This window comes from Dendrobium catenatum, unplaced genomic scaffold, assembly GCF_001605985.2.
Source record: "Dendrobium catenatum unplaced genomic scaffold, ASM160598v2 fragScaff_scaffold_1417, whole genome shotgun sequence".
NCBI lineage: Eukaryota > Viridiplantae > Streptophyta > Magnoliopsida > Asparagales > Orchidaceae > Dendrobium > Dendrobium catenatum.
The window spans coordinates 1,312,643-1,339,857 of NW_021319879.1; the positions used below are offsets into that span (position 1 = coordinate 1,312,643).

General features: G+C 34.7%; 3 protein-coding genes across 6 annotated transcripts in view; 2 read left to right on the forward strand and 1 right to left on the reverse strand.

The window, feature by feature from the left end:
• The first annotated feature begins 867 nt into the window (after positions 1-867).
• On the forward strand, positions 868-5,375 carry LOC110114583 (ruBisCO large subunit-binding protein subunit alpha). The gene is made up of 8 exons (XM_020847510.2): positions 868-976; positions 1,054-1,207; positions 2,150-2,271; positions 2,412-2,619; positions 2,782-2,927; positions 3,026-3,332; positions 3,527-3,978; positions 4,855-5,375. Exons 1-8 carry the CDS (start codon positions 920-922, stop codon positions 5,149-5,151), a joined length of 1,743 nt encoding a protein of 580 aa, XP_020703169.1. The 5' UTR covers positions 868-919; the 3' UTR covers positions 5,152-5,375.
• Positions 5,376-12,967: 7,592 nt separating this feature from the next.
• LOC110114584 (P-loop NTPase domain-containing protein LPA1) lies at positions 12,968-21,710 on the forward strand. Of its 4 annotated transcripts, none has more exons than XM_020847511.2 (8): positions 12,968-13,212; positions 13,293-13,516; positions 14,181-14,488; positions 17,009-17,090; positions 17,828-18,250; positions 18,655-19,395; positions 20,627-20,734; positions 20,957-21,710. In XM_020847511.2, exons 2-8 carry the CDS (start codon positions 13,364-13,366, stop codon positions 21,317-21,319), a joined length of 2,178 nt encoding a protein of 725 aa, XP_020703170.1. In that variant the 5' UTR covers positions 12,968-13,212; positions 13,293-13,363; the 3' UTR covers positions 21,320-21,710. The 4 variants fall into 4 exon arrangements, with proteins under 4 accessions (XP_020703170.1, XP_028555797.1, XP_020703171.1 ...); XM_028699964.1 differs by having other exon boundaries at positions 13,299-13,516; XM_020847512.2 differs by having other exon boundaries at positions 13,362-13,516.
• Positions 21,711-22,568: 858 nt separating this feature from the next.
• The window catches only part of LOC110114582 (pumilio homolog 1-like), a 15,678-nt gene continuing 11,031 nt past the window's right edge, over positions 22,569-27,215 (reverse strand). Inside the window, exons 6-7 of the mRNA XM_028699980.1 lie at positions 23,978-24,152; positions 22,569-22,969 (exon numbers count right to left, since the gene is read on the reverse strand). Of these exons, the coding sequence (XP_028555813.1) occupies positions 22,938-22,969; positions 23,978-24,152 (207 nt within the window). The 3' untranslated portion in view covers positions 22,569-22,937. The remainder of the gene's footprint in view (positions 22,970-23,977; positions 24,153-27,215) is intronic.

Consider the following 27,215-nt stretch of genomic DNA (forward strand, 5'->3'; position numbering starts at 1 on the left):
TTTAAGATTATTGTAACCCCATTTTTAGCTAGATGGGGGCTGCTCATCCCCACTTTAAGCATTATATTTTTAACAATATGAATTTCTGAAAATAACTAAAAATGAAAAAAAAAATCCTATTTGAATCGCATCACAACAAAGAGAAAAAGAGAAAGTCGATTTTTAACAGCTCGATCACTTTGCCGCTTTTATATAAATTTCTCAAGTAATTGTAGATGATTATAATCAAATCTCTGTTTTCAAATATTTTAATTTTAACTGTTTGGTTTTTCCCATAATTAATTTTATTGCATTTTTTCCGGATTTATTGAACTTTTATCGCACAATTTTTGGTATTTTAACTGTAACATTTATTTAAATATTCAAAGCATTTTTTGATAAAATAAAGTATGTAGCTATATTGTTATTTATTAAAAGACAAAAGAATAATTATTCCAAATTAGATTATAAGATATTCCAATATATCAATTTCTTTGGAGACATTCAACCGGCATTTTTTCAGAAAAAAAAATTATGTATGAGATTTTAGTTTAATTGTGAAATAATAAATTCTCTCTCTATGATTGCCTAGTTATTTGACTTATTACTATCAAATTTTTATTTTAAAATTTACTGATTTGATTGTGCGATCTAGTATATATATTATTTTTCTTTATATGACAAATATAGTAATATAAGTTTACTGGGCCTGAGGCCCACTGGGCCAAATAAGTAGGAGCCGGAATTTTCTAGAAGATGGGGATCCAATTTATCTATTTATTTAATTATTAGAAATTCATTTCCTTTTTTTTTTTTTTTGGGAAAACCTGAAATTCATTTCCTTCATACACTACAACAGTACACCAATCTACAGCCCTTAAAAGGCAGCAATATCTTTCCCCTAACTCAAACCCTTCTCTGTTCTCCTTAGCGTTGCAAAATGGCATCCGCCGGCGCCATCTCGTCCTCGTCAATCCTCCGTTCTCCTTCTCTCCAGGTCACTCTCTTTCTCTCTCTACTTTTCTCTTTACTCCTGACATAATTTGCTGATGATTTTGTTTCATTGAAGTGCAGAGTGAGGGCTTGAGGAGGAGAACTGGTGGTCGGCGGGCGCTAGTGGTGCGAGCAAAAGCGAAGGAAATCGCCTTTGACCAGGTTTCCAGGTCAGCTCTTCAGGCCGGAGTCGAGAAGTTAGCTAACGCAGTTGGCGTTACCCTTGGGCCGAGAGGTATGTGGAGTTTTGCCTTTCTCTGCCTTTATAATTCTTGTAGAATCGAGAAATATGGTGAAGATAAGGATACGTTAGATTTGTATGGCTTCTTCGTCCGGAATTTTTGGGAATCGGTCTACCCAGTACCCATCAAAATGTTGTTTGTTCTTCATTTACTTCTTCCCCTATCTTCTGTATGTAAAGATTTTTTCTGTCTCCTTTTGGAAAATTGTTTGGAGAATTATCTAAATGTTTTATATGGGATTTTTTGGGATAATATGTCAAACATTTTGCGTTGCATTTGGAATTTTTGGCTTTCCTGCCACTTTAGACTATATGATGCATTCGTCTGACGCTTATATTGGGAACCCTTGTTCGGTGAGTAAACATGTTTTAGTTATCTATTGGAAATGGTACATGGGATTTGTTTTCGGAAATATATAAATCTTTGATAATTAATCTCAGTGCTGATGCATAAGCAAGCTTTGAAACCCTTGAATGTTGGGCACAGTTTTGTTGAGACTTGAATTTGGGGGAATTAGAATGTTAAGGTGGATGCATGGAAAAATTAGGAATAATGAATTATGGAATAGTTATATTCAAGGGTTGGTGGGAGTGGCATTTAATGATATGCTAATTTAGTAGTAAATAGTTCATGTTTGAACATTTGCCTTGAATGGTAGAAAATCAGATGATTAAACTTAATTAGCATCAGAACTACGAATGAAATGAAGGATAGAAATAAGGTGCTATGGATATAAGTTATTCTCTTAACATTTGCACTGATAACTTTTAACACCTCATGCAGCTTCAAAAAGAATCATTGGATTGTGAGCAATAAAAAATAATCCCAACCTAAATATTGAGAAAAGAATTATGATAATGATAGGTTTTTAATGCTGATATATTTTTTAAAACTTTATAGTAACTCTTTTTTTTTTATTTTTTTTTAATTCAAAGGGAGGAACGTTGTGCTAGATGAGTATGGGAATCCTAAAGTGGTTAATGATGGAGTTACTATTGCTAGGGCAATTGAACTAGCTGATCCTATGGAGAATGCTGGTGCATCGTTGATTCGTGAGGTAATTTAGGTTTGGCATTCGGTTTCTTCATCTGTTCTTAACTATGGTTTATGATTGGCTTATGCTGTTTGAGATGCTTTACAATTGCAACCATCAAAAGTTTGGATCTTCCATTCATTTTTCTGTGCGGCATTATATAGGTTGCTAGTAAGACAAATGATTCTGCTGGTGATGGGACAACAACTGCTTCCGTGCTTGCTAGGGAAATTATAAAGCTTGGTTTGCTCAGTGTTACTTCAGGTGCAAATCCTGTTTCTGTCAAGAAGGGTATTGATAAGACTGTGGCAGCATTGGTGGAAGAACTTGAGAAGAAGTCACGGCCTGTTAAGGGGAGTGGTGACATTAAAGGTACTCATTCATGATTATAATGGGAATGCTTTGACCATCCTATTTATTTATGTCATTGGAAAGCTACCATTTTTTACCATACAAAATTTTCAAATTTTGAAATCAACTCCTCTTAATTGCTGAAGAGAACTGAGCTAATGGATGCCATACTTTCTTCTGCAGCTGTAGCTACCATTTCAGCTGGCAATGACGAATTTATTGGAGATATGATTGCTGATGCTATTGATAAAGTTGGTCCCGATGGTGTTCTCTCTATTGAGTCATCTTCATCTTTTGAGACGACTGTCGATGTTGAAGAAGGAATGGAGGTACAAGGAAATTTTGCATGTTTAACTTGTTGAGCTATTATTTCTGTTATAATGTGTTGATGGGAACTTGAATGGTGCATTAACAACCTATTATGCAGATTGACAGAGGTTATGTCTCCCCACAATTTGTTACTAATCCAGAGAAATCAGTTGTTGAATTTGATAATGCAAAAGTTTTGGTCACTGACCAAAAGATTTCAACAATAAAGGAGATTATACCCTTATTGGAGAAAACTACACAGTTAAGAGCTCCATTGCTTATTATTGCTGAGGATGTAACCGGCGAAGCACTAGCAACTCTTGTTGTGAATAAACTACGAGGCATTCTTAATGTTGCTGCAATCAAAGCACCTGGATTTGGCGAGAGGCGGAAAGCTCTTCTCCAAGACATTGCTATTGTGACAGGTATGCATTGCTTGCATGAAGGAAATGGAAAAGGAAATAGTGAAGGAGTTGAATTGAAATGAAGTTTAATTGTCATTAAATTTTCTGCCATGTTAACATAGAAATACAATAAGGCAAACTTTATCAATCATTGCCTTCTATTTTGCTCTTGCTCCACTCTCTCAGGACCACACGATCTCCCTTTCTTTGTCCAGGTGCTGAATTTCAAGCCAAAGATCTAGGCTTGTTGGTGGAGAACACATCAGTAGAGCAGTTGGGCACTGCAAGGAAGGTCACAATCTCGTCAAGCTCCACCACCATCATTGCAGATTCAGCTACTAAAGATGAAATTCAAGCTAGAATTGCCCAGATAAAGAAGGAGCTTGCTGAGACTGACTCTGTTTATGATTCTGAGAAGCTGGCTGAGAGAATTGCAAAGCTCTCAGGTGGAGTTGCAGTGATAAAGGTTGGTGCTGCAACAGAGACAGAACTCGAGGATCGCAAGCTGCGCATTGAGGATGCTAAAAATGCCACCTTTGCAGCTATAGAGGAAGGCATTGTACCTGGTGGTGGTGCTGCCTTTGTTCATCTTTCAACATTTGTTCCTTCTATTAAGGACAAGCTTGAGGATGCTGATGAACGCATAGGTGCCGACATTGTGCAAAAGGTTAGATAATCTTCCTTACTACTATATCTGTAAGAAGAAGAATTGAGGGGTGCAGAAATAGTGCTTTTATCAATTACAGTCTATGTTGCATCATACGACACGATATGGATACGGGACACGTCAATTCTTAAAAATTTAGGATATGAGTACGGCGCGGACACCACACTATAATTTATAAATCATACATAAAAATTAAGAAAACAATCAAATCATAATATTTTGAAATTATAAAAAAATGAAAGTAACATCATTTATAGTCTTGTAGCTTATCATATCAAAATAAAAGTAAGCATTAAATGTCCACTACAACAACATAAGCAAATTGTCTAGCACATGAAGTTTCAACTATTGAATAGAAGGAATGATATGATTAGCTTCTTCAGTGGTTTGTCTTTGAACTTCTATATCATCTTCAATAAATATCATAGTTTCTAATTCATGCTCATCAAGTGAAATATTAGCAATTTCTAATATTCTCATATCATCAAGAAACTCAAATCCATCTCGGAAATGAGAGAACCTCGCTTGCAGCCGCGGAAGTAAATACGACGGGTCCTTTTTTTTTTGGATATTTTTTGTTTTTCAACGGATACACGTGTCCTTTTGAAATTATATAGTATTTTAATTGGATTCAGCAAAGCTGTATCCGACACGTATCGGTGCCGTATCGGAGGCGTATCCATGTATCGGTATATCAGATACAACATGCCTTTATAAATAGGTGTATATGTGCAACATAGATTACAATGGAACAACCAGGAGTAAACGGCATATGCAAGTTATGGTTTTATTTGGCTCGATTAACTAAGTTGAATAACGGATCAAAGATCTTGTATCTTGATATTTAGTTTAAGCAGCATTGGCTCATATGTGCAGGCATTGGTGGCTCCCGCCGCATTGATCGCCCACAACGCAGGAGTTGAAGGAGAGGTGGTGGTGGAGAAGATCAAGGACCGTGAATGGGAGATCGGTTACAATGCCATGAATGACAAATACGAGAATCTCGTCGAAGCCGGCGTCATAGATCCGACCAAGGTGGCTCGATGTGCGTTGCAGAATGCTGCATCAGTGGCTGGAATGGTCCTCACAACACAAGCCATTGTGGTTGAGAAACCTGTCAAGCAGAAGAAGGTTTCTGCAGCCGGAATACCTGATGGTACTCTTCAAGTTTAGGATGCTAAGGCAAGAAGTGCCAGTTTTGTTGGAAGAGTGGAGCTGCAGTTAGGTCTTTATTTGACTGTAAGTTTGAAGTGCTGGATCAAATACTTATGTGTTCCTGATATCTTTTGTTTGGGGATATCGAAACGGTTTTCTGTTTTGTTTGATTCTATATTATCAGTTCGCACAAACGACAACTCTCAATCTTTCAGAGGAAAAAAAAAAAAGTTTCGGCTGCTTGATTGGTCTTTGGCAGTTGAATTTCTTATCTTTTAGTGCATGCATTTTGCTTTCTTCTTTCACCTCAATCATGCCAACAAAATTGCATTTGGAGCCTTACAAAAGAAGAATTTTTTCGTGCGATACTCGGTCAATTACATGTAAAAGAAGTCACATTAAACTTCGATGAGACTCACCTACATACCATGAGGCCCTTCTTGATGAATTGCCCCCTTTAGAGGGGAAAATATTGGGTCAGGTCATCGGATAGGGCTGCAAACGAACCGAGCCGAGCCGAGTATGTGAGTGTTCATGTTTGTGTTCATTTAATATCAGCTTGTTCATGTTTGGTTCATGTTTGAAAATGTGCCACATTAATTGGATAAAAAAATGAAATTAAAGGTCAATCACAAGAGCACAAATAAGAGTCTAAAATGTGCTGAAGCTAGAGCCCCATCAAGGCCCATTATAAGAGCCCACTCATGAAGAAATTTTTAAGATAATATTTTGATATTTAAATTTCAAAATTGGCATCTAAATTTTTTGGATTTTCATGTTAGGGAACATATATGGGCTAACCATTTAATAGAAATACGATGAATTAATGAATGCATGTAATAATTTCCCCAAAAAAATTCTCTTATTTTTGAATTGTGGTAGTCATTATAACTTTTTAAATAGTGTTGATATAATATGAGAAATTTTAGCTTTAAATGATAAAAAAATGGAGAAAGCTTTTCTCTTTTGATTAGTGCTTGGTTGCCTACCTTGTCCAATTTTGATGGGATTTATTAGTTATCTATTATGCTTATTATTTCTCTTCTTAAGTTATATTCTAAATCTCTTTAGCATCTTCTCCTAATCCCTATCCATCTCTTAAGACTATATGGTTATTCACAACTCAAGTCTTAAAAATAAACCAACACAAACTCTCTTTGAAACCTTCGGTCTAGTTTAAGCTCTCTTGCACCTAGTCATGTACGATATACCACCAAATTTCATCATCTATTTCATATTATAAACTTACATTCTAAGCTAATCATTCACAATGCTTTCTACCCATTTAATCCACTCAAAACATATTTTCTAATTAAGGTGATCATACAAATAAGCTCAAATTAACATAAATATGATTAGTCCTAGCATTCCTTCAACCATGCCCCTCCAAACCTCTCACATTTCCATAAAAAACTCTAGATCAACTTTTTAAATAATAAATTAACTATGATTTTTATTAATTAATCCTACAAAAAGGGGGTTCCCATCCTAATCGGTCGCTTCTCTCATGATTATTTTTCTTATGAGTATGTTTAACTTTAGAGCTTCTAGTGAAATTCCAATCGTTGCATCAAAGGTGCCTAGATATTTAAGAGTTCTACTTTATTTTTTTTAAGTGGTTTCACATTAGACACTAAGAGAAGATATCAAGTGTACATGATATGATGACTAAACTAAGAATCAAGTTATCCACATATATAGTCTACCTTATTGTGCATGTGTTAGAATTTTTCAAGGACGATAAATACAATTAAAATTAATTTATACATTCTAAATATATTTTGGAACTTATAAAATTATTTCATCTTTTATTTGAGTTTATTTTCTATTTATTTCAATCATTTCATATTTTTTATATGTGATAATTAATTAAATTATGATGTATAAGAGTTGGTCTTTCGTCAAAATATTTCTGGGTGGGGGGAGCAGGTTCATCCTCTTTTTTAGATGATTGGTGGGCCCAATGATCCCAATAACCTCTCAAACTATTGTGCCCATGATGGTGATATGGTTGATTTTACTGGAAATGTAATATTCCTTTCAATCTTGTAAATCTCGGAGTGGCTTTTGTCGCTGCCCAGAACTTGCTTGAAGTCTCGCCTTGCGGGAGCATCTATTGGTCAACTTAAGCTAGAGAACTCTACCATATTATTCTACTCACCATCTTTGATATGATTGTTGATGAGTTCTAGCAACTCCACAACATCATCGGCTACTGCAAATTAAGATCATAACCAAATGCATGGTTCTTCCTATAGACCTTGAGCAAGGACAGCCTGGGCAAGTATAAGTTTCAGGTGTTTAACTTCTAGCATCTATCTCTGAAACCTCACAATGAAGTTCTTAAGGGATTTGTTGACTTTCACCTCATCTTAAGAAGAGTTTGTGAGTTCCTCATTGGCTTCTAAGCACTAGTAAATTGGTTGATGAATATCATTTTGAAAATGGTAAATGAGGTTATAACCTCTAGGGGCTAGGACAATAACCACTAAAAAAGTGATTCCTTGGAGGTAGAAAAAATAAGACACACTTTAGAGGATCATTAGTGCCCATCAGTGAGGTGGCCAACTTGAAGAATACCACATGCTAAGCAAGATTTGCCATCCATTTGTACAATTCTAGGAAAGGTATTTTCACTCTACCATGGGTTTGGCCTCCATGATCTCGTTACAAATTGTGTATTAACTTGGGCCTCCTTGTCTTGGCGGGCTAGTGGACTCTTCATCGTTATTGGGTTGATAAGTCCCAACTAAAGTAGATGTAGAGGTTAGAGCCTTTGCACTTGATGGTTTGCCTTCATGTAATTGAACTCCTAGTTCTCCATTTTTATGTCTTTTTCTCTATTTGGATGATTTGGTTCTTACAGTATTTAGTATCTAGCTCTTAGTATTCATCCTAGATTATCACACCTTAGATGATGTTGAGTCCATGTTTGCCTATGGGCATACCATAACACTATCTATATGACTCAAATGTTAAGCAAAGAAGGGAGAGAGAGTTCTATGAGATTTTATATTTAGCAAAAATGCCTAGATTATTAGCCCTTTTAATAGGTTTTTGAAAGCTACATGAAATACTATACCTAAATCCCAAAAATAAATAAATGACAATAAATGATAAAATAATTATATACACATGAATATATCTCTAGCAGGCACACACATCAAAATACCGGTGAGTAGATATTGACAGCTCATTGGGACAAGTGGTCAAAGGAAGTCGCCGACCATGTCTATGAGTTCACAAGTCTCCAAAAAGGAATACCAACTTGTCGATTAACTCATAAACTTGGTATATGTGTAGAAAAGGCTCTATCTTGATTATTGAGCAAGTAGCCCTGTTCTACTTGAGCCGAGTGATCTTCTAGTACCCCCATAGACTAAGCAATTTGCCCCCTCAAGCTAAAGTTAGTGACTTCTCGAGTTAGGACGAGTAACCAAGCTAATACACTCAAATCATAACAAGTTTAGAAATGATTCAAGTTGGCTCAAACTCGTTTGAAACCAATTAAGTTGATTCAAATGTGCACGAATTTCGTTCAATCCTTCAAATCATATTTGAAAGATATTTACCTAATCCATAATTTCTATAATCCAAATATGCCAATTCTTCTAGTTTTTAATAAACCAATTGGATTATCAACTTATTATGTTTTAGGCATGATCATATTGGAAATGGGCAGATTTCAATAATGGAGGGGAACATATTCCTAACAAAATTCATAATTGACAATGACCAACGGATATCTTTCACTATTGTATTAAATCTCATGAAAGCTATGCTTCGCCCATTTGTTTAATTGTAACTCTGAGATTAATAGATTGTTAAGGAGTCCTAATAAAACATCAATGAAGAAATGAACTAAGGTATCGTTTGGGACAGTTTTCTTACTGCTTTGCTTTTCAAACTATAACTATTATTTTTCATTTGCCAACTACTTTTCCGTTGCTTTTAAAGAAAATTATATTAAAAAGCTACTTTCTACAATAGCTTTAAAATTTTATTTTCTCTAAAGCAACTTTACAAAACAGTAAGAAAATTGTCTCAAATGAAGCCTAATTCTCTTGCTTTGTATTCTTCTTCTTCTTCCATCTCAATCTCTCAATTAAGGGTGTAAGTGAGTCGAGCTAACTCGTGAACTGGCTCAAACTTGACTCGTTAACGAGCTCCTGAGTTGAGCTTATCAAGCCTCGAGTTCCAACTTGAGCCTATACTCGAGCTCATGTAATATACAAGCTCCAGCTTGAGCTAAACTTGGGTCGGTTCATAAGCTCGTCGAGCCGCTTAATTAACTTTATATATATATATAATTAATATTATATAATATTTTTTAAATATTTTAAAATGATTTCTATAAGTAAACAATTAAAAAAAACTAAAGCTCTTCTATCAAGTCAAGCTTAAGCTCAAGCAATCGAGCCAAATCCGATCCTTAAAATTTTTTAACTTGCCGAACCGAACTCAATAAGAATTAGATGACATCAACTCAATCAGACCGATAATCTACTCAACTCGACCGATTTACACCTCTACTCTCAATATTTAGAATTGTTGACAATCTCTTATTTCCATTTATTATTCTCCCTTAATATATATCATGATTCATATAGTGGGATCTAGCAAATTCATATAAGCTCATTTATACTATAATATATCATATCAAATATAAAAATTACATAAAAAGGCTAAAAGATCCTCATATTTTCTCTTACACAACTTATTTTTCAATCCAAGGATGAAGAAATTAAGGCTGTCCATTTCCAATTGCTGTCCAATTAAAGATATCCATTTACTTCCACTTGTTTTCTTCCCCCATTCACACATGATAGCTACTCCATTTTAAGAGACAAATGTGAACAGAGTAAAAATAAAGTCTTGATATTTCTTTCTTTTAAATTTTCTAATAATTCATGAAGAAAGAAACTATTTGTTATTATGTTGTTAGGTTCTTTAAATCTTTATCACCTTTTTTTTTTGTAAGAGATAATTATTTTAATTAATCATGATTCATTCTATCTCAATCATATACTTATATGCGTATTAAAACATTCATTAATCTAATCATAATAGATTAGTAATATTAGTATGTTGCTCCGCTCATTATCGCGATATTGATTTGAAGGAGATTACGGCATTTTATAAATCCAATAGCATAAGAAATAAGGTGTCAATTCCGGTCGAAGGGTCGGGTTCGGGTCGAACCCGAGTTGACCCCGATCTAAACGGGTCAACCGAACTCGACCCATTTTTGCAAACAGGTTGGACATTTCAACCCGGACCCGACCCGGCCGAGTTGCCGGGTTGACCCGATCCGACCCTCGCGGAAGAGAACGGAGCTCGCGACAACGCGAGTGCAGACGGAGATAGGAGTCCGCTGGACCGCGCGTGGCGTGCCGCGTGCTGAACGAGTCCGCTGGACCAAGCGACCGCACGAGTTCGGACTTTGGAACAGAGTTCGGGTCCGGCAGTCCGCAGGACCGCACCGCGCGTCCGAGACGGAGTCCACGGGACCCACCGACTGAGTGACGCAACGCGAGTGTGAATATGGAGTCCGCGGGAATGCGCGGCAGCGCGAGCGTGACAAGGGGTGATGGCGCGAGTGCGGCAACGGCGACCGGAAACATGGATGGACTCGATTTTCGGGTCAGTAACAGGTTGATTTCGGGTTTTCGGGTCAACCCGAATCCGACCCGTTTTTTAAACGGGTCAAAAATATGAACCCGAACCCGACCCATTTGCTAAATGGGTCAACCCGAACCCAGATTTTTCAGGGTCAGGTTTCGAGTCGGGTCAAAAATTGACACCCTTAATAAGAAAGATCTAACAATAATTTAAAATTAAAGTTTGTCTGGGACAACCTTCTTACTGTTTTGATTTTCAGATTGTAAACTATACTGCTTCTATTTGGCTATTGCTTTCGATAAATTTTTTAACTAGAAGCTACAAAAAGTTGCAACCATCAAAACATATTCTTAAGGCTTCGTTTGAGACAGCTTTCTCATTGCTTTTTAAAACAGCTTTTTAGTTCAAAATTTTTCTTTAAAAAAAAAAATACTAAAAAGTTGTTTTATAAAGTAATACGAAAACTATCCCTAACAAAACCTAAATCTTTCATAAATATTCTACATATGGGTGAGAGATATTAGCGTCCATTCTTTTATTAGCATCTATTTATTCCTCTTAGAACATTCAATAATCTCCTCTATCTTTTATTCCTAGTTGCTCTAAATCGAGCATTAGAGAAATTATAGAAACCTTTTTAAAAGTATATATTTCTCTATTATTTTTCTTTCTTATTGACTATCATAGATACCTTTTTAAAAGGATCCATAAAATTTTTATTAGATCATCATATTTATATCTCATTTTCTCCATGACAATATTGAATAAAAATCTTATAAATAATTCACTTTATTTTGGAATTTCACTAATCCCAAAGCCAATATATAATGATTTTGATCAACTAAAAAATTATTAAAAAATTTCTTAAATTTTTTTGTTATGTCATTTAATGAAATCAAAATCTTTCTTTAAAAATGCATGCATCATATTCAAGGATCACTTAGAAATTTATTTATTATGAGCACATAAATTAATTAAATATCTTTGATTATGATTTTAAAATTTTATTTTTAGGCATTAGAAAAAGAAATGTGAAAAAAAAAATGATATTTTAAATTTATTTGATTGATATGAAGCTCGTTTTATAAATTTACTAATTATGTTATATGAAATTAGAGAGCAAAATATTTAATTTCCTTTAATCCTCTCTCTCTCTCTCTCTCTCTCTCTCTCTCTCTCTCTCTCTCTATTTTATGCTTTGTGCTATTTTGCGAATATTGCTACTAAATTTTGATGTTACACACATAAATTTATATTCGACAACCTACCTACTTACATGTAGTTCAAATTAAATTTTAACAAAATTTGTAACGTGTAAAGTAGAAGAAAGATTCTAATTAATTAGAACAAACTTATTGCATTAATTAAAAATTATCGAAATATATTTTTTTTTTTTTTGGAAATAGGGGTATCTATCTGTTGTCACCCTCTAGAGTAGGGAAAATTATTATGTGCGGAATCCGAACGTGTTAGGATGCGAATCCGGGCATGCCACGTCACGGGGCCCAATGCTTCTAATTACGTGGCGCGCCCGGATTTGTCCTCGAATACATTCAAATTCCGCACAGAATAATCTCTCCTAGAGTATACGCTTGATGGAGTAATTAATCCCTTAGCAGGCTTAGCGGCAAACAACCCCATACAGGTTATGAATCACGTACTTATTTTCTTCCTACTTAAAAAGTTGTGCCGCACAAGAGAAAATCGAACGTGAATTGGGAGGTCATAATCAGGAACAATTATTACGTCCTCTGACCGGACGTAGAGCTACGTTCGGCTGCCAATAACATGTCCCCACGTGCTCTTACTCTTTACCGCACGGCCCGACGACTTGACCCGGAGCAGAACCTGGGAATGCTATGTTCAACTCGGTATTACTCTGTATTTGCTCGGTATTGCTCGGTATTTGCTCCGTATTGGTTATTGTCAAGCAAAATTGACCAATACCTAGCAATACCGAGTAATACCTAGCAAAATCGAGAAATACCGAGCCATCATGGGTCCGTTCCGGATCGAGTTATCGGGGCGCGCTGTAAATAATGACAACGCATGGCGCGATTCTACTGGCGGGCGAACGTAGAGCTACGTCATATGACCGGACCAAATAAAAGTTTCATAACCATGCTCCCCAACCAACCCAGCTTAGTCCAATGAGATTATTGAAATATATATCATTTTTATGTGTACGTTGACCTTCAGTTTCTCGATTGAACTTCCTACCCTCATCCCTTTAATTTAATTACAGATTGTACCACCCACAGATTCGCCATAGAGAAAAAGCAACGTAGAGACCAAGCTTTGCCCGGATCTCTGGGGTGCGTGGAAGACGTTGAGGAGAAGATGACGTCGAGGCGGCGATGCGTGCTCTTCCCGTGGTTAATTGATCCCTTGCAGCCATTCAAAGTCGGACCCTAGCCCTATCCATTGCTCCCGATCAATCGCACATTTAACCTCGCGGTTCGGATCTCAAAGCCCATTTCTCGATCATTTCTCTACTTATTTGGCTTTGTCTAATCCCACATTGTTCTTTGGGTTAGAATCAGGTGGAATTAGTGTTGGCGTTGGAAGTATTTTTAAGTAGATCGTGATCTTGTCGTGGTTATTAGGGATGGTTGATACTCCGAAGATACTGTACATCGTGGTGGTGGACGAGGATGAGAAAAGAGGGGACGAGAGGGATGAAGGTACCTTCAGGTATACGCGGCCGGTGCTGCAAAGTACGTTGCAGCTCATGGGATGCAAGGCACGGCACGCGTTCAAGGTTTGAACTTTAGTTTAAGATCTTATTACCTATAAGGTGGTGATTTTGGAATGTTTAGGGTTGATTGTTGGAGAACATTTTGTCTTATGTTCCTCGTTTCACGAGTCACGACAATATGCTTATGTCTTCATCTGCAGATTTGAATTTGAAAAGTTAGGAATGTCATAGTTGGCTGATGTCTTTGTTCTCTTTGGTTTTATGGATCGGCTGACTCTGTTTGCAAATAATCCTGATGCCGTGTTTTGATAATTGAAATTTGGACTTCCAATCTAGTAATGGCTAAATAGTAGCTCATTTATTCTCCTTGTTTAGGGATTTCTGTTCACTTTTGAAAACATTTCACCAATGTAGGTATTAGAAGCCCCGTTGTACATAGAGAAACAACTTAGAATATTTTTGTTTTCGATCGAACATTTTGTTCAATTATGTGTTACAGGACTAGTGTGGTTGCTTACCACCCTTTTAAAAAGAATTTCGCATGGAGAATCACTTATGAACTCTTATTTTTTATGTTTTGCGATTTTTTTTTTTTTTGGTTCTAGTATCTTCATTGGCAATGTCCATAAGTGAATTAAATCTCCTGCTACCTTTTTGAATTCTTGTATTTCTCATTATAGTAGCTTGTTGTGGCTTTTCTGAACAGAATTATGTTGTCTCTTGACAGATTAGTCGAAGGGTATTTGATGTGATGAGAAGTGAATGCAAAAAAGGTGGCTTTACTCATGATGGGGCTAATTTACCATTCTCAGATATTTCAGCTGCAAGATCTGGGAAAGTGAATAATCATGAACTGCTAAGCCGGAATATTATAAATGAAAACATCGAGAGAAGTTCAATACAGTTTGAACTATATAAAAGGCAAACAACTGTCATAGTTACTAGAGAAAAGTTCTTGAGTGTTGTTTGTGATGCACTTTCTGTTTATAAGTATGTAGGCCCTAATCAAAGGACTGACTTTCTCTTGGCATGCAGGTAGGAATCTATCCTATCGTATTTTGTTATAATGCACTGGATTTTGTTTACCAAGTTAAATCCTAATGAATCAAGTTATAAAATAATATAATTATATCTTTTTAAGCCCTTGAATTTCTTATTGATGATAGATTAGTTAACAAAATATATGTAATACTTCCCTATGTTTCATTGCAGCTCAAGCTAGCTTTAAATCCATTGCACCGTATTCAACTGTAACTATCTTTAGAGATTCTTTATCCTAGTTTTTTTCCTTTTTTTTTTACTGTTTTAATTCGAAATATGGTTGAATATAGATAAATCTCATCTCTTAAGAGTTAAGTCTAATAACTGTGTCATAACATGCTTTGACTTGCCTTAACCTTCTCACAAAGTTACATGTGTTGTGCATATTGCTGATTTAGTAATAACATAATTTCTTTACTTGATATGAATAAGGTGACTAAGATGGTCCATTATTTAACTCATATACTATTAGTTGTAGTTTCCTTTATATCCTTTGATTTATTGAAAATTACTCTTGGAATCCTTTTCTGTGCATGATAATGATCTACTGTCCTGAGTAGATGAAGCATAGAACATCGAATTTGTTTGCTTCATGAGTCGCCACATTTTGGTTCTTCATCTTGCTTGCAAATTAAGCTGTTTGATGGTAATTTTTTTAACTATTAATCAAACATGATACTGATGGCAATACATGCAGAGTTTAGAATGACAGCATTTACTTGACCTCACTTCAACTTGAGGTCAAGATAAACACTAAAAGCCTGGTATGAATTGATACAAATTTAATCTTAATTTGCATATTGCAGGATTTGTTTTCAAGGTCTATAGTGGAGTTGTAGCTCATAATCTCCATGAAATATGCACACTACTAACATAAGACACTGTCATGGCATGATAGGACACATGGATGTGACATAATTTTAAAAACTAGGAAATGGTACACCATAGACATGATGTTTTATTTTCTAAATTACTAATATAAATGTGTAATTAAAACACTAAATGTCAATTTTCGTAAACCAAAAATGTCTAATAATGATGTATGGTGTAATATTTATCACAAAAAAAACTTGAGGATCAACAAAAGATATACTAATATTGGTTTAATGATAATTAAAATTTAATGTTTTATAAGTGTACTTAGTAGTAAACAACACACCAATATTTGCATCAATTATTAGACATTTTATGTCATTACTAACATTGTTAAGGTTTGACCGTTCGACCTAGTGATCATCTAACATGAATAAAAAATTTGCTGAACAAGAAATAGCTTGTGTGTATCATCTTTTTCAATGTGTTTGAGACATGTTCTACTCTAATTTTAAAGAAAAAAAAAATCATGCATGATTTTCAACATGTAGGACATATGTTGGGATCTGTCATAAGTATAATTTTGTCCAACAGGTGATGGACATGGGCACATAAGGTTTTTTAAAGTGTCTATGCTTAACAGTTTCTTTGTTATAAAAATTTTAATGTGATTTTAAAGTAGATATGTAGCTCTTAAGAGTTGTTTGTTCTAATGAGCATTTAACTTCATCCGAGAGCATATGAAGAACTGTTGGCTGATAAATTGAGAAAGATTTGGCGCTGGCGCCCACACAAAATTGTTTTAATTTGAGGATAAATCCCTTATGGTTTGTAGGACTATAATATGGATGCTTTCAATTTATTAGCTGGTACCAGTTCTATAAAATTCCTTTTGGGGGGTACATTTTTACTTTGAAAGGAAGCATTATTTATGGTTTTTGTGAAATATATCAATATCAAACTTTTATTAGGGGTACCTTTGAAACTACTCGAGGAATTCAAATTGTGATTCTTTCTTTTGTTATATAGACCTTCAACCTGAAGGATAAATTTGGTGCATCAGAACAACAATGGAAGTTCCTTGGAATTGAAAGGACTGAACATTGACTTTTGTTAGGCTTGTCGCTAATAAATATGTGGAATCATGCAGCTTTATACACTATTTGAAGTTTGTGGACATTTCTAAAATTATTAGAACAAGAATATTCAGACAATGAAGTGTAAAGACTATGTTGAAATATGATTTTTTTTTAAGAATGGAATACTTTTCTCTTTTTGGCATATGATACTGATTTTGAGAGTTTTTTAGTGCGTTTTTTAATCTAATATTATATAAGAAAGGTTCTGTTTAGGTTTGCTTTTTTCCCACATATATTTGGACATTAATTGCTATCAGTTTTTATAGAGGTCTATTTTTTTGTTCTGATTCTAAACTAGAATGTATGAAAATCAACCATTATTGACTTAAGAGGAAGCTATTGATAGTCATGCAATTACTGCAAATATTCTTTCACATTTCCTATTCTTTTACATATATTGTAGAAATTGATAAATTATAGCATGCATGAGTTCAGATATAATAATAATCTTCTTTCCATTTAATCTTTTTTTTTTATTGTTTCTTTGAGCATGCTTATTGCCATACTATTCAATTGCGCTCACATGCATGAAGCTCAGTTACTTTTTCTTATTTTATTATAGAGTTCGAGAAAGAAAGGAATCAGTTACAATTCTTTTGTGTGGAACAAGTGGGTGTGGGAAGTCTACCCTATCGGCCTTACTGGTAACTATGCCCTAATATTTTGTAATCGAATTTTTCCAGGCATAAGTTCTCTGGATATTGTATGCTATCTTGTTGTAGTAGCTGTTGGCATTTCCTCATTCTTCGGCATTTCTAAACTAAATGACTACGGTCTTACCTATGATTTAAAATTGGATATATACTGTTTGCTGACACATTAGCTTGTTCCTATTTCCATACTTTGGTTAAATATATTCTGTTCGATCATTATTTGTTAAATGAGGATGTAGGTAATTCTTATTTATTGTTTCCTACTTCACTTTTGGTCCATTATGAAATGGAAGTCTTATCCTTGCAAAAGAGGCAGATCTTTTTTCTTAGTCATCCTCATTTTTATTGTTTTTCTCCTCTTGTATATTGTATTGGCTTTGGTTCTATGATGCTTGTGAGAAGTATTGTTAAAACATTATCATCTGAGAATAACAATCTGGCCTGAAACCAATCTTCTTATAGTAATGTTTATAGTATTTTCTTTCCTTTCTTATATCTACAAATAAGTGAAGTTTCATCACCTTGTTGTCATTAGTGATAAGAATTTGTAGTATTTCGGTTTTGCAACATTGGAGCTATCATCAGCAAGCTAACCCATAGCTAATAGGCTTCAACATTTCAGCAGCCCTTTATGGCTTTCTTGTACAAATCCCACTTGTTTTAGCTTTGAAATGGAACTGAGCGGAACTGTACTATTTGTGTACTTAAGCTTTAGAATTTTCATGCAGGGAAGCAGGTTGGGCGTTACAACTGTGATTTCAACTGATTCAATTCGTCACATGATGAGAAGCTTTGTAGATGAAAAAGAAAATCCACTTCTGTGGTCCTCTACATATCATGCCGGTGAATACTTGGATCCCGTAGCAGTTGCAGAAGCAAAGGCTAAAAGGAAAGCAAAAAGATTAGCTGGTGTTTCCAACTCTCTTGTTAAGGAAGGGCTGCCCAATAATGCTTCATTTGATAAGTGTGAGATGCAATCGCTGGCCGGAGGTTTAGGGTTCGAGGTAATTGGCAAAAAGCAATTGGCAGTTGAGGGATTCAAGGCACAGAGCGAGATGGTCATCGACAGTCTTGATCGTTTGATTACAGCTTGGGAAAATCGGAAGCAATCTGTTATTGTTGAAGGTGTTCACTTAAGCCTCAATTTTGTGGTAGGTACTATTGCACAGTTTGGCTCTCAAAATGATATATTATTATCCATCTTTGCATTTGATTATCATAATTGTTAAGGCTGTATATAGGACTGCTGCCAAACAAAAAACCACATACTTCATTAATTGTTTTTCCTTTGGAGCTAGATGGTTTTTCTTTTCCTCTCTGCTGTGGGATTCCTAACAATCTGGTTGAAAACATTTTTTTAAATGCATGTTGTGACATAGACATTTATAAGTTCACTTTTCTTTTTTTTGTGCCGGTTTGGGGAATCGAACGGGAGCCGGCGGGGAGGCAACAACTGCGCTCAACCATAGTGCTTCCCCGCACGTCCCTCACTTTCCTAATTTATTGCATGCTAAATGTTGAATAAGAATTGATATTTATATTTCCATTTTGCTAGATGGGACTAATGAAAAAGCATTCTTCAATTATACCATTCATGATTTATATCACGAATGAGGACAAACATATGGAAAGGTTTGCTGTGCGTGCCAAATATATGACATTGGACCCTGAAAAAAATAAGTACGTCAAATATATTCGGAACATAAGAAGGATTCAGGACTATCTCTGCAACCGGGCTGACAAACATCTGGTGCCCAAGATAAATAACACAAATGTTGATCGTAGTGTGGCTGCAATTCATGCCACAGTTTTTAGCTGCCTGAGGAGGCGAGAAGCAGGAGACCAGCTCTATGATCCAATCACGAATACAGCACCCATAGTTAATGAAGAGTATAGAAACCAATGTGCTGCAAACTCACTGAGTTCAAAACGAATGTTTCAATTGATACAGAGGTTAGGATCTTCTAGGCATCTCATGGCACTTGTTAATACCGATGGGTCTGTTGCTAAGGCTTGGCCAGTGGAGTCCGTTAATGTTAAAACAATTCCTGGATCAAACAGTGGAAGTGAGAGCTGTGTAGGAAGCCCATTGTATGGTCCCTTGAAAATTGGCAAGGCAGAGCCCATTAATCTTCAGTTTGGCAATTATGGAATCAGTGCTTGGCCCAATGATACTGGTGCTGCAAGTTATGCTGGAAGCATGGATGATTCGAGGGTTGATGGCACCGACTCTGGTAGTCGATGCTTTTCTTCTTCTCCTAGCTCTCCTAGGGTTTCAGTAGGAGCTTCAAAAGAGGTAAACGGTTAATCCATTCTGCGGAATTTTGCCTCACTGGTTAAATTCGGGATGTTCCTCTGCAATTTTGAACTGAATGTTTGTTGTCTGCCGTGTGTTCATTTTTTATTTATTATGATGGAGTTTGTACTGATGTTTTTATGTTAATTAAATAGAAATTTAGTTGTTTTGTACCTAATTATCTATGTTTGTAAACTTCAACTCAGAGAACAGAAAGACATTGGAATGTGAATGAAGCTAACTGTTCTTGTTTCATTTGTAGGTCATGAAAAATCTATGATCCATCCTTCTATTGCTTGCAATGTGGACATCCTAAATTTAAACTGTCCCCTTATAGCTGTTCTATTTCCCCCAACATGATCTTCGTAATCGCATTATTTCCCTAGTTACTTGATCTATGTTGAAAGTTGGCATCAAGAAATTTGTTTTTATTTGCTATGGTTATCTACACATTATATACTTGTTTATATATTTGAGTTTCATCTACACTTTATATGTTGGCTATATATTTGAGTGTTAACTTTGCTGGGCTTTTTTCACATTTATAACAATATGATATCGTTCTAATTTGACCCCAACTCAAGACCCACTCAAAGGCATTTGATCCAATCTCAAGCTGAGCCAAGTCTACTTATAGGCCTGCTCAATCAAATCTCCATTTGGGCCAAAAATTGATCCAAATTGATTGATTTTAGATCTCATAAGCTAAATTCTTAGCCCCCCCACACACATACGCATATCCATTCATACGGGCTTAAACATTTTGATCTGATCTTGAGCTTGGTCAATCTTTAATAGGCTCAACCCAATTCATATTCGGCCTAATTCAAATTTAGCTTATTAGTCGGCTTAATGAAAAAGGATTCATGTCATGTAATGGGACAAAGGCTTGATGTTGTTGTTGTCAGCTTAATGATACTTTCATCATTTCCTGTGTTAACTGAAGCATTCAATTTCACCTGCAAAATGAAAATGTTCTTCACCATGACGAGATTCTGTATTTTCTTTTTGTGTTTAGACTGTTATTCATTCATTGATTCTTTCTCAATTTTGTCATTAGCTTCTATTAATAAACTAGGTAAGCAAGCTACAAGATAGAGTTCAAAACAAAAGCAAGTAGCCAATCTTAATTTCTTATTGTAAATACTGCGCTGTTTCTGGATTATGAATGACGCAATAACTATAATCTCCTATGTTGTTGGCAAACATTTGACTATTTTTTTCCTGCCAGCCTATGGAAGAAGACTCTGTATCTGGAAGTGATGATGAAGCTATTGAACCCCCCATTGCCGACAGTGAAGATGATCAAAGTGACTCAGAAGTAGAAATACCTGAGGAGGTAAGAAATCTGAACTTGTAATGTCATTAGTTGCTGATTCAAACGATGAAATGATTATTTAGGCTCCGTTTGGGACGGTTTTCTTACTGCTTCTTAAAGTAGCTTTCTAGCATAAAAATTAAATTTTTTGTACTAAAAAGCTGATTTAAAAAGCAATAAGAAAGCCGTCCCAAATGAAGCCTTAGCATCTATTTTTAGCCTTGGAATCGTCTACAAATCTAGTTTTTTGCCCTTCAGATGGAGGGTTCTGTAGATGAGGAATCAACTAAATCAGATGAGGAGTACGACGACTTAGCCATGAAGGATGGATATTCATCTGATGACGATGAGGAACCCAGAACTGCACTGATTGAAACTACTTCAGGAAAGAACATGGAAAATAATGAAACCCTTAACAAGTTTAGGCGCTGCTATTCTCATTCAGATAGAAATCATAGAAGCAAGGATGAAAGAATCAGGAATCGCTCACAAAGTGATATCAAAAGGATTCGCAGTAGATCACACAGCATTCCTGCATCATTCTTTGGCATTTCTCAGGTCCACAGCAGAGATATTGCAGGCCAAGTTAGTACAGTTCACCTTTAAATTACTAATGTCAATATCATAAGAGTTTTGAAGCTCATCCTGCTACGTTTTCAACACACTTTTTATAGTATTTGTGGTTGTGTGGCTTTTCTACTTAGAGAGTTTGACAAATTAAGAGGTGCAGATTGAGATTACTTGTAGCTTGAGTAGATGAAAAGGAATATGTTTTGAATCCTACTAAAGATGCCGTTATGAAGCCAGTTGGAAGGTTTTTTGGATCACATCTTTTTTATATTCTATCTTTTGTTTGAGATAATGTTGTAAAATATATTAAATTAAGGGATGTATTGAGCATTTCTTTTCGGATCACTTTTGATTTGAGATCTGGACCACAAATGGTGATTCTTTCATTGCTCCAATATTCAGACTGCAAATTTGTGTTTCTTGCTAACCTGAGATTCATTGAGACACTTGACTGTTCTTTCTGCATTATTGTATGACTGAATGTGATCGAAAAGAATTTTGCTGACAAAATTAGGCTTCGTTTGTGATAGCTTTCTTACTGCTTCTTAAAGCAACTTTTTAGTACAAAAAATAAATTTTTCTACTAAATTTTCCTACTAATAAACTGCTTTAAAAAACAGTAAGAAAGTCATCCCAAACAAAGCCTTAGACATTATAGCTCACTTTCTTCTATGGAGCAGATTAAAAATAACACTTATCTCATTATGATTATTCAAGTCAATTAAAATAAATTCACACATCATATATATAAGATTTGAATCTAAAACCTCTTAATTGATAATTAAAACTCTCAACTAACAGATAGACCAAGATGACCTTCATTCCATTCATGATTATTTACATTACAAATTAATTTTATGCACTGTTCAATCAACAAATTATTTGTTCTTGTATACCATTTTTCCTTAAAACTATAAAACAATACAAAAACATCTAAGGTAGCAATAACAGATGAGTATTGCTTATGAAATCTGAAATTTTGAACCCTAATTTAATCATACACACATGTAAGAAGACATCACTAAAAAATAAAAAATAAAAAAATAATAAAATAATAAAAAAGAAGACATCACCAAAAGCAAAAGGAAGACATCACCACTGTTCCTTTGGAACATTATTTTGTTGATTGAGCTTCCTCTCATAGGAAAGTTATCATTTCAAATCTCCATATTATTTTCTTATTTTTGAATCAAACTGCAAATTATTTCTTTAATTTAGGATACAGAACTATAAACAAGCACATAAATTATGAAGAACCAAATTTAATTCATAAACAAGGAAAAAAAATGTCAGGTGATGCAGAACTGTAATTTGCATGAAGAATACCTGCAAACTTGTACAATCTCTTTGTTACAATCTGCTTAACTATACAGTTCAGAAAAACCTGTAGGTCAAACATCTACTGTTCACTTTCCTTAACTCTGCTATTAGTTTGATATTAAAACTGATTGATTACAACTTAGGCTTAATATATACATGGAAAATATGGGAATAACAATTTGTTACAGAAGGCCTGACATATATTTACAGCTCAAGAAGGCCATATTGGTTTTGATTTTGTCATTTCTGCTGATACAAAAACTCCTGTTGCAAGCTGGTGGACTGACCTCATCAATATATACAATATTATTTTCACAAATTCTTGACTTCTTGATCAATAACTAGAAGCCATGCCGATCCTTCTTTCTGCATACATAAATACACCAATTCAGTGAGAATCTCCAAACAGTTGGAAGATCTCTTTCAATTTCATCCTAAATAGTTGAGAGGAGAGAAACTATTGATGTAAAACTGATATCCCCTTGTAACTACAACAAAAAATTCAAAATACCAAATCTAGATAGTTGAAACAAGATTAATGATGATTGAATGATTGTGCTGTAAGAGAGTGAACTAAAATGGAGTCAAAGTTGGGTCTTATATGCATTCAAAAACTCATTTTCAATCAAAAGATTTAAACCTTGGCTATGAGTGAGAGTCAATCACTTTTATTTTTCCACCAACATAATTTTAACCATTCAGCTTAAGACTAAACCCAACACTTCACTGTGTCTTGACAAAGTACCCCTCATATAAGAACTCTTCACAACAATCATCACACCCTCTCAAACAGGGCAAATTATTCTATGTAGATATCAAACGCCGTCCAAATACCAACCAAAATGTGCCACATCACTCCCGCTCAGTACTGCGGCTCGGTACCACACTCGGTACCGTGCTCGATACTGCTGACGTGGCGCATTCTGGTTGGTCTCCGAACGGTGAACTGCGTTCGGTATCCGCATAGAATAATCTCTCCTCAAAAAGAGAATTTTCAATGCCTTTGAATGCCAATCTCTAAGAGTCGACTCAACCATGCAGAACCATAACAGAATCACTAGCTCTTAAGCCTTATGCAGAACCATAACAGAATCACTAGCTCTTAAGCCTTGTTCAACCATGATGAAGATACCAAAGATAGAAGTAAGAAACTTGATGAATCATCTGTCACAATTGAGCCATCAAATTTCATACCACTAGTTAAGACGAGTGAACTAACTCACAAGCTGAAGTCTTGGGGTGAAATAAAATCATTTGGAATTTCTATTTTAACATATATTCGAAGCATCCAATATGAGATTAAACCCAATAATCTCACATGTTTTAATATAACCAATGCAAAAATATGGTTAGTGATTATAGAAAGGAGTTTACCTCCAGCTGCAATCAACTTCTCAACACGTGCAACAATATGCTTCCCATAGGTATACCTCTTAAGCGTATTCAAGTGGACTTTTATGCGTGACAATATGAGTTCTCGGTTGCGATCATCACAGGTCTCCAGAACCTTCTGTACTACATAGTTTCCAAACTGATCCTTCATCATTGCCTGTTTGTTATTCCAAGTATAAGAGTTGGAAGGAAATTATTTAACAAAAAAGTGTCTTACTGAACGGCATAAGCGTTTAACAGTTAATTTCAAATATAGTAGCTTCAATAAAAATAAGCTAATACTAAATAGAATAAATGTTTATAGTCGAGAGAATTTCAACCTGATCGATCTCAAGCTTCATCTCCTAATCATAGCTTATATATTAAGGCATGTTTCATATATGAGGTAAACTTGCTTTCTTTCAAAATCACATGCTTCTTGAAAAGAAATAATGGATTCATATTTGATTCATTCTAGAACCTTTCAAATAGAAGAGAGTCAAGAGACAGATAATCAGAGAAGGTTGTCTATGTTTACAAACATCAGAAATAAGGACAGGAAAATTTAACCTCAATCGAAGTTCTTCTACATGCCCAGTGTAAATTCCTATAATCTTGGAGGTATTCAACTCCTTTCCTCAATTAAGTTCACGCTCATTTTACATATATTTTTCAATATGAATTTCCATTAAGGAGCTGTTGGTTTGCTAAATTGTTATTTTCGGAGAGATTTTCGAGTGTTGGCATTTGATTGGATGGAAAAGAAATACAAAGTAAAATTTTAATAATTTTGAAACTCGCCCCTTAGTTCATATTTGTTTAATTCCAAACTCATTAGCCAATTTTCGAATACACTACACAAGCCGCAATCATTGCAATGTACTTGTCGAATTAGCAACTACCGCCGCTAGTCTTTACATTGAATTCATTTTACTTCAAACCAAACACAAAAAAATTAATCTTCAATATTTGTTTTACGCCCAACCAAACAACTCTAAAATGTTTCAAATACACTGCATTTATTTATATATTAAATTTCTTTTACTATGAATTCTTTTTTTAAGCAAATAGCTCTAATTATATATCCAAAGCTTGTTATATGTTAGGGTTAATAATGCTATGAATAGATTATATTCAAAGTAATGTAGTATATAGTTATGTAATAGGTATTAGGAGCAAATAGATAGTTTAGGAGTCCTTATGAAATTTGAATTTTTATAAATAATCATAGAGACATTAGGGCATCAAGCAATAATGTGAAACCCGTAGAGTAAATCCAACACTTGTTATATGTTAGGGTCAATAATGTAATGAATAGAGTATAATCAGAGTAATGAAAATTATAGTTAAGTGATAGTTATTAGGATCTAATAGTTCATTTATGAATCTTTATGAAATTGCATTTCTATAAGTATAAATTATATTTGCTTGGAGACATTAGAGCATCAAGCAAAAAAGTGAAATTCATTAGACCTTGGCTTATTTAGGAGTCTTCATGAATAATGTATTTCTATAAATTATCCTTACTTGAGACACATTAAAGCATCAAGCAAAAGAAATGAAACCCTTTCGAGCTTTGGCTAGTGCATCCTTTAAGTGCACAAAGCCTGCTCCCCCTATATCTATGCCTAGGTCTAATATTTATGCTGAAGCATGTTTTTAAGTATTACCAAACTAATCACGATGGTAATGATTTCCCTAATAGGAACTTGCATATAAATGTGAAGAAAAAAAGTGAAATAATTAATTTTGGTGACATTCATGAGTTTGATGAAAGGATTAATCATTCTAAGGAGGTTTTTAGTTGATAACTCGTTGATGTCATGTGTGGCCTCATAGCTACTCCTAATATTGAATCTAATTGGAAAAAAACTATAATTATTCAATGTTATTTAAAACATGAGTAGAAGCTTTACAAGCTTGTAATTAATGATGAGAATCAGATGAAAGTTATTTGTAAGTCTACCCTAGACCATATGAATTTGAAACTAGAACCATATTCAAAACAATATAAGTTAGGTTGGTCATTGAGGCCATTATTTAGATCTCAAAGATGATTAATTCTAATTCGATTAGCTGCCTAGACTGATAAAATTTGATGTGATGTAGAAGTTACACATTTTAAGTAGATTTTGATAATGTACAACAACAACATCAAGTATTATCCCACAACATGGGTCAGCTACATGAATCATTTTTCTCCATTATAACATATTAAGAGTCAAATTCTCATTTAAATCTAGAAATGTCATTTCTAATATTCTCTAACCAAGTTTTTTTAGATCCATTGACATGGCTCATATTTATTTTGAGTAAACTTTGATAATATGATATAGAAGTTACTCATTCAAGGAGATTTAATCATATACTTTCAAAACTAATAAGAGAAAGATGGCTTTGAAATATATAAAGCCTAATAATAAACCTAAATCAACAAATGAATCTAGTGCTCCCAATGAAGTGAAAAAGGCATTGAACATTTTCAGTAAACATACATTTTTAAAAGAGTACAAGCACGAGGGTGTGATCTATTTTTTAGCAATTGTGGAATTAAATAATGCAACCCTTTAAGTTGTGCCTATCCAGTAATATTATAAATATCGAATGATTTTAAAGGCATGCCTCGATGAACATCCCTATGACCGACCAAGGTTGAGAAATATAATACAGACTATTAATTTAGTTATTGGATCATAATTACTTAATTTGTCGTATTATAGGATGAATCCCACATAACATGCTAATAAGAGACTAGCTACAGCTATATGCTTTTTACTGATGATATTTTTCTTGTTGATAAGACTAGAGAGGGAGTTGAAGATAAACTCGAATTATGGAGGTCAACTTTAGAGTCTAAAGGTTTTCTCTTGAGTAGATCTAAAACTGAATATATAGAGTGTAATTTTAGTAGCAATAAACCTAGTGATGGGATTGTGACTTTGGGCGATCAAGTCATTAATAAGAGCATACGTTTTAGATATCTTGGATCTATTGTTCAGAGTGATGGTGAAATTGATGGGGATATTATCAGCAGAATTCAAGTTGGATGGTTGAAGTGGAGGAATGCATCGTTCTTATTGTGCGATAGAAAAGTCCCCCTCAAACTTAAGGGAAAATTCTATAAGATGGTGGTGAGACCTGCAATGCTTTATGGTACCGAATGTTGGCTAGTAAAAGAGAAGCATAATACGAAGTTAAGTATTGTAGAGATGAGGATGCTTAGGTGGATGAGTGACTTTAC

Coding starts and splice junctions, on each gene's coding strand:
- LOC110114584 (XM_020847511.2), top strand. CDS start 13,364: ATGGTTGATACTCCGAAGATACTGTACATCGTGGTGGTGGACGAGGAT. Junction 18,251..18,654: donor ACTTAAGCCTCAATTTTGTG/GTAGGTACTATT, acceptor CCATTTTGCTAG/ATGGGACTAATGAAAAAGCA. Junction 19,396..20,626: donor CAGTAGGAGCTTCAAAAGAG/GTAAACGGTTAA, acceptor TTTTCCTGCCAG/CCTATGGAAGAAGACTCTGT.
- LOC110114583 (XM_020847510.2), top strand. CDS start 920: ATGGCATCCGCCGGCGCCATCTCGTCCTCGTCAATCCTCCGTTCTCCT. Junction 1,208..2,149: donor CGTTACCCTTGGGCCGAGAG/GTATGTGGAGTT, acceptor TTTAATTCAAAG/GGAGGAACGTTGTGCTAGAT. Junction 2,928..3,025: donor ATGTTGAAGAAGGAATGGAG/GTACAAGGAAAT, acceptor CCTATTATGCAG/ATTGACAGAGGTTATGTCTC.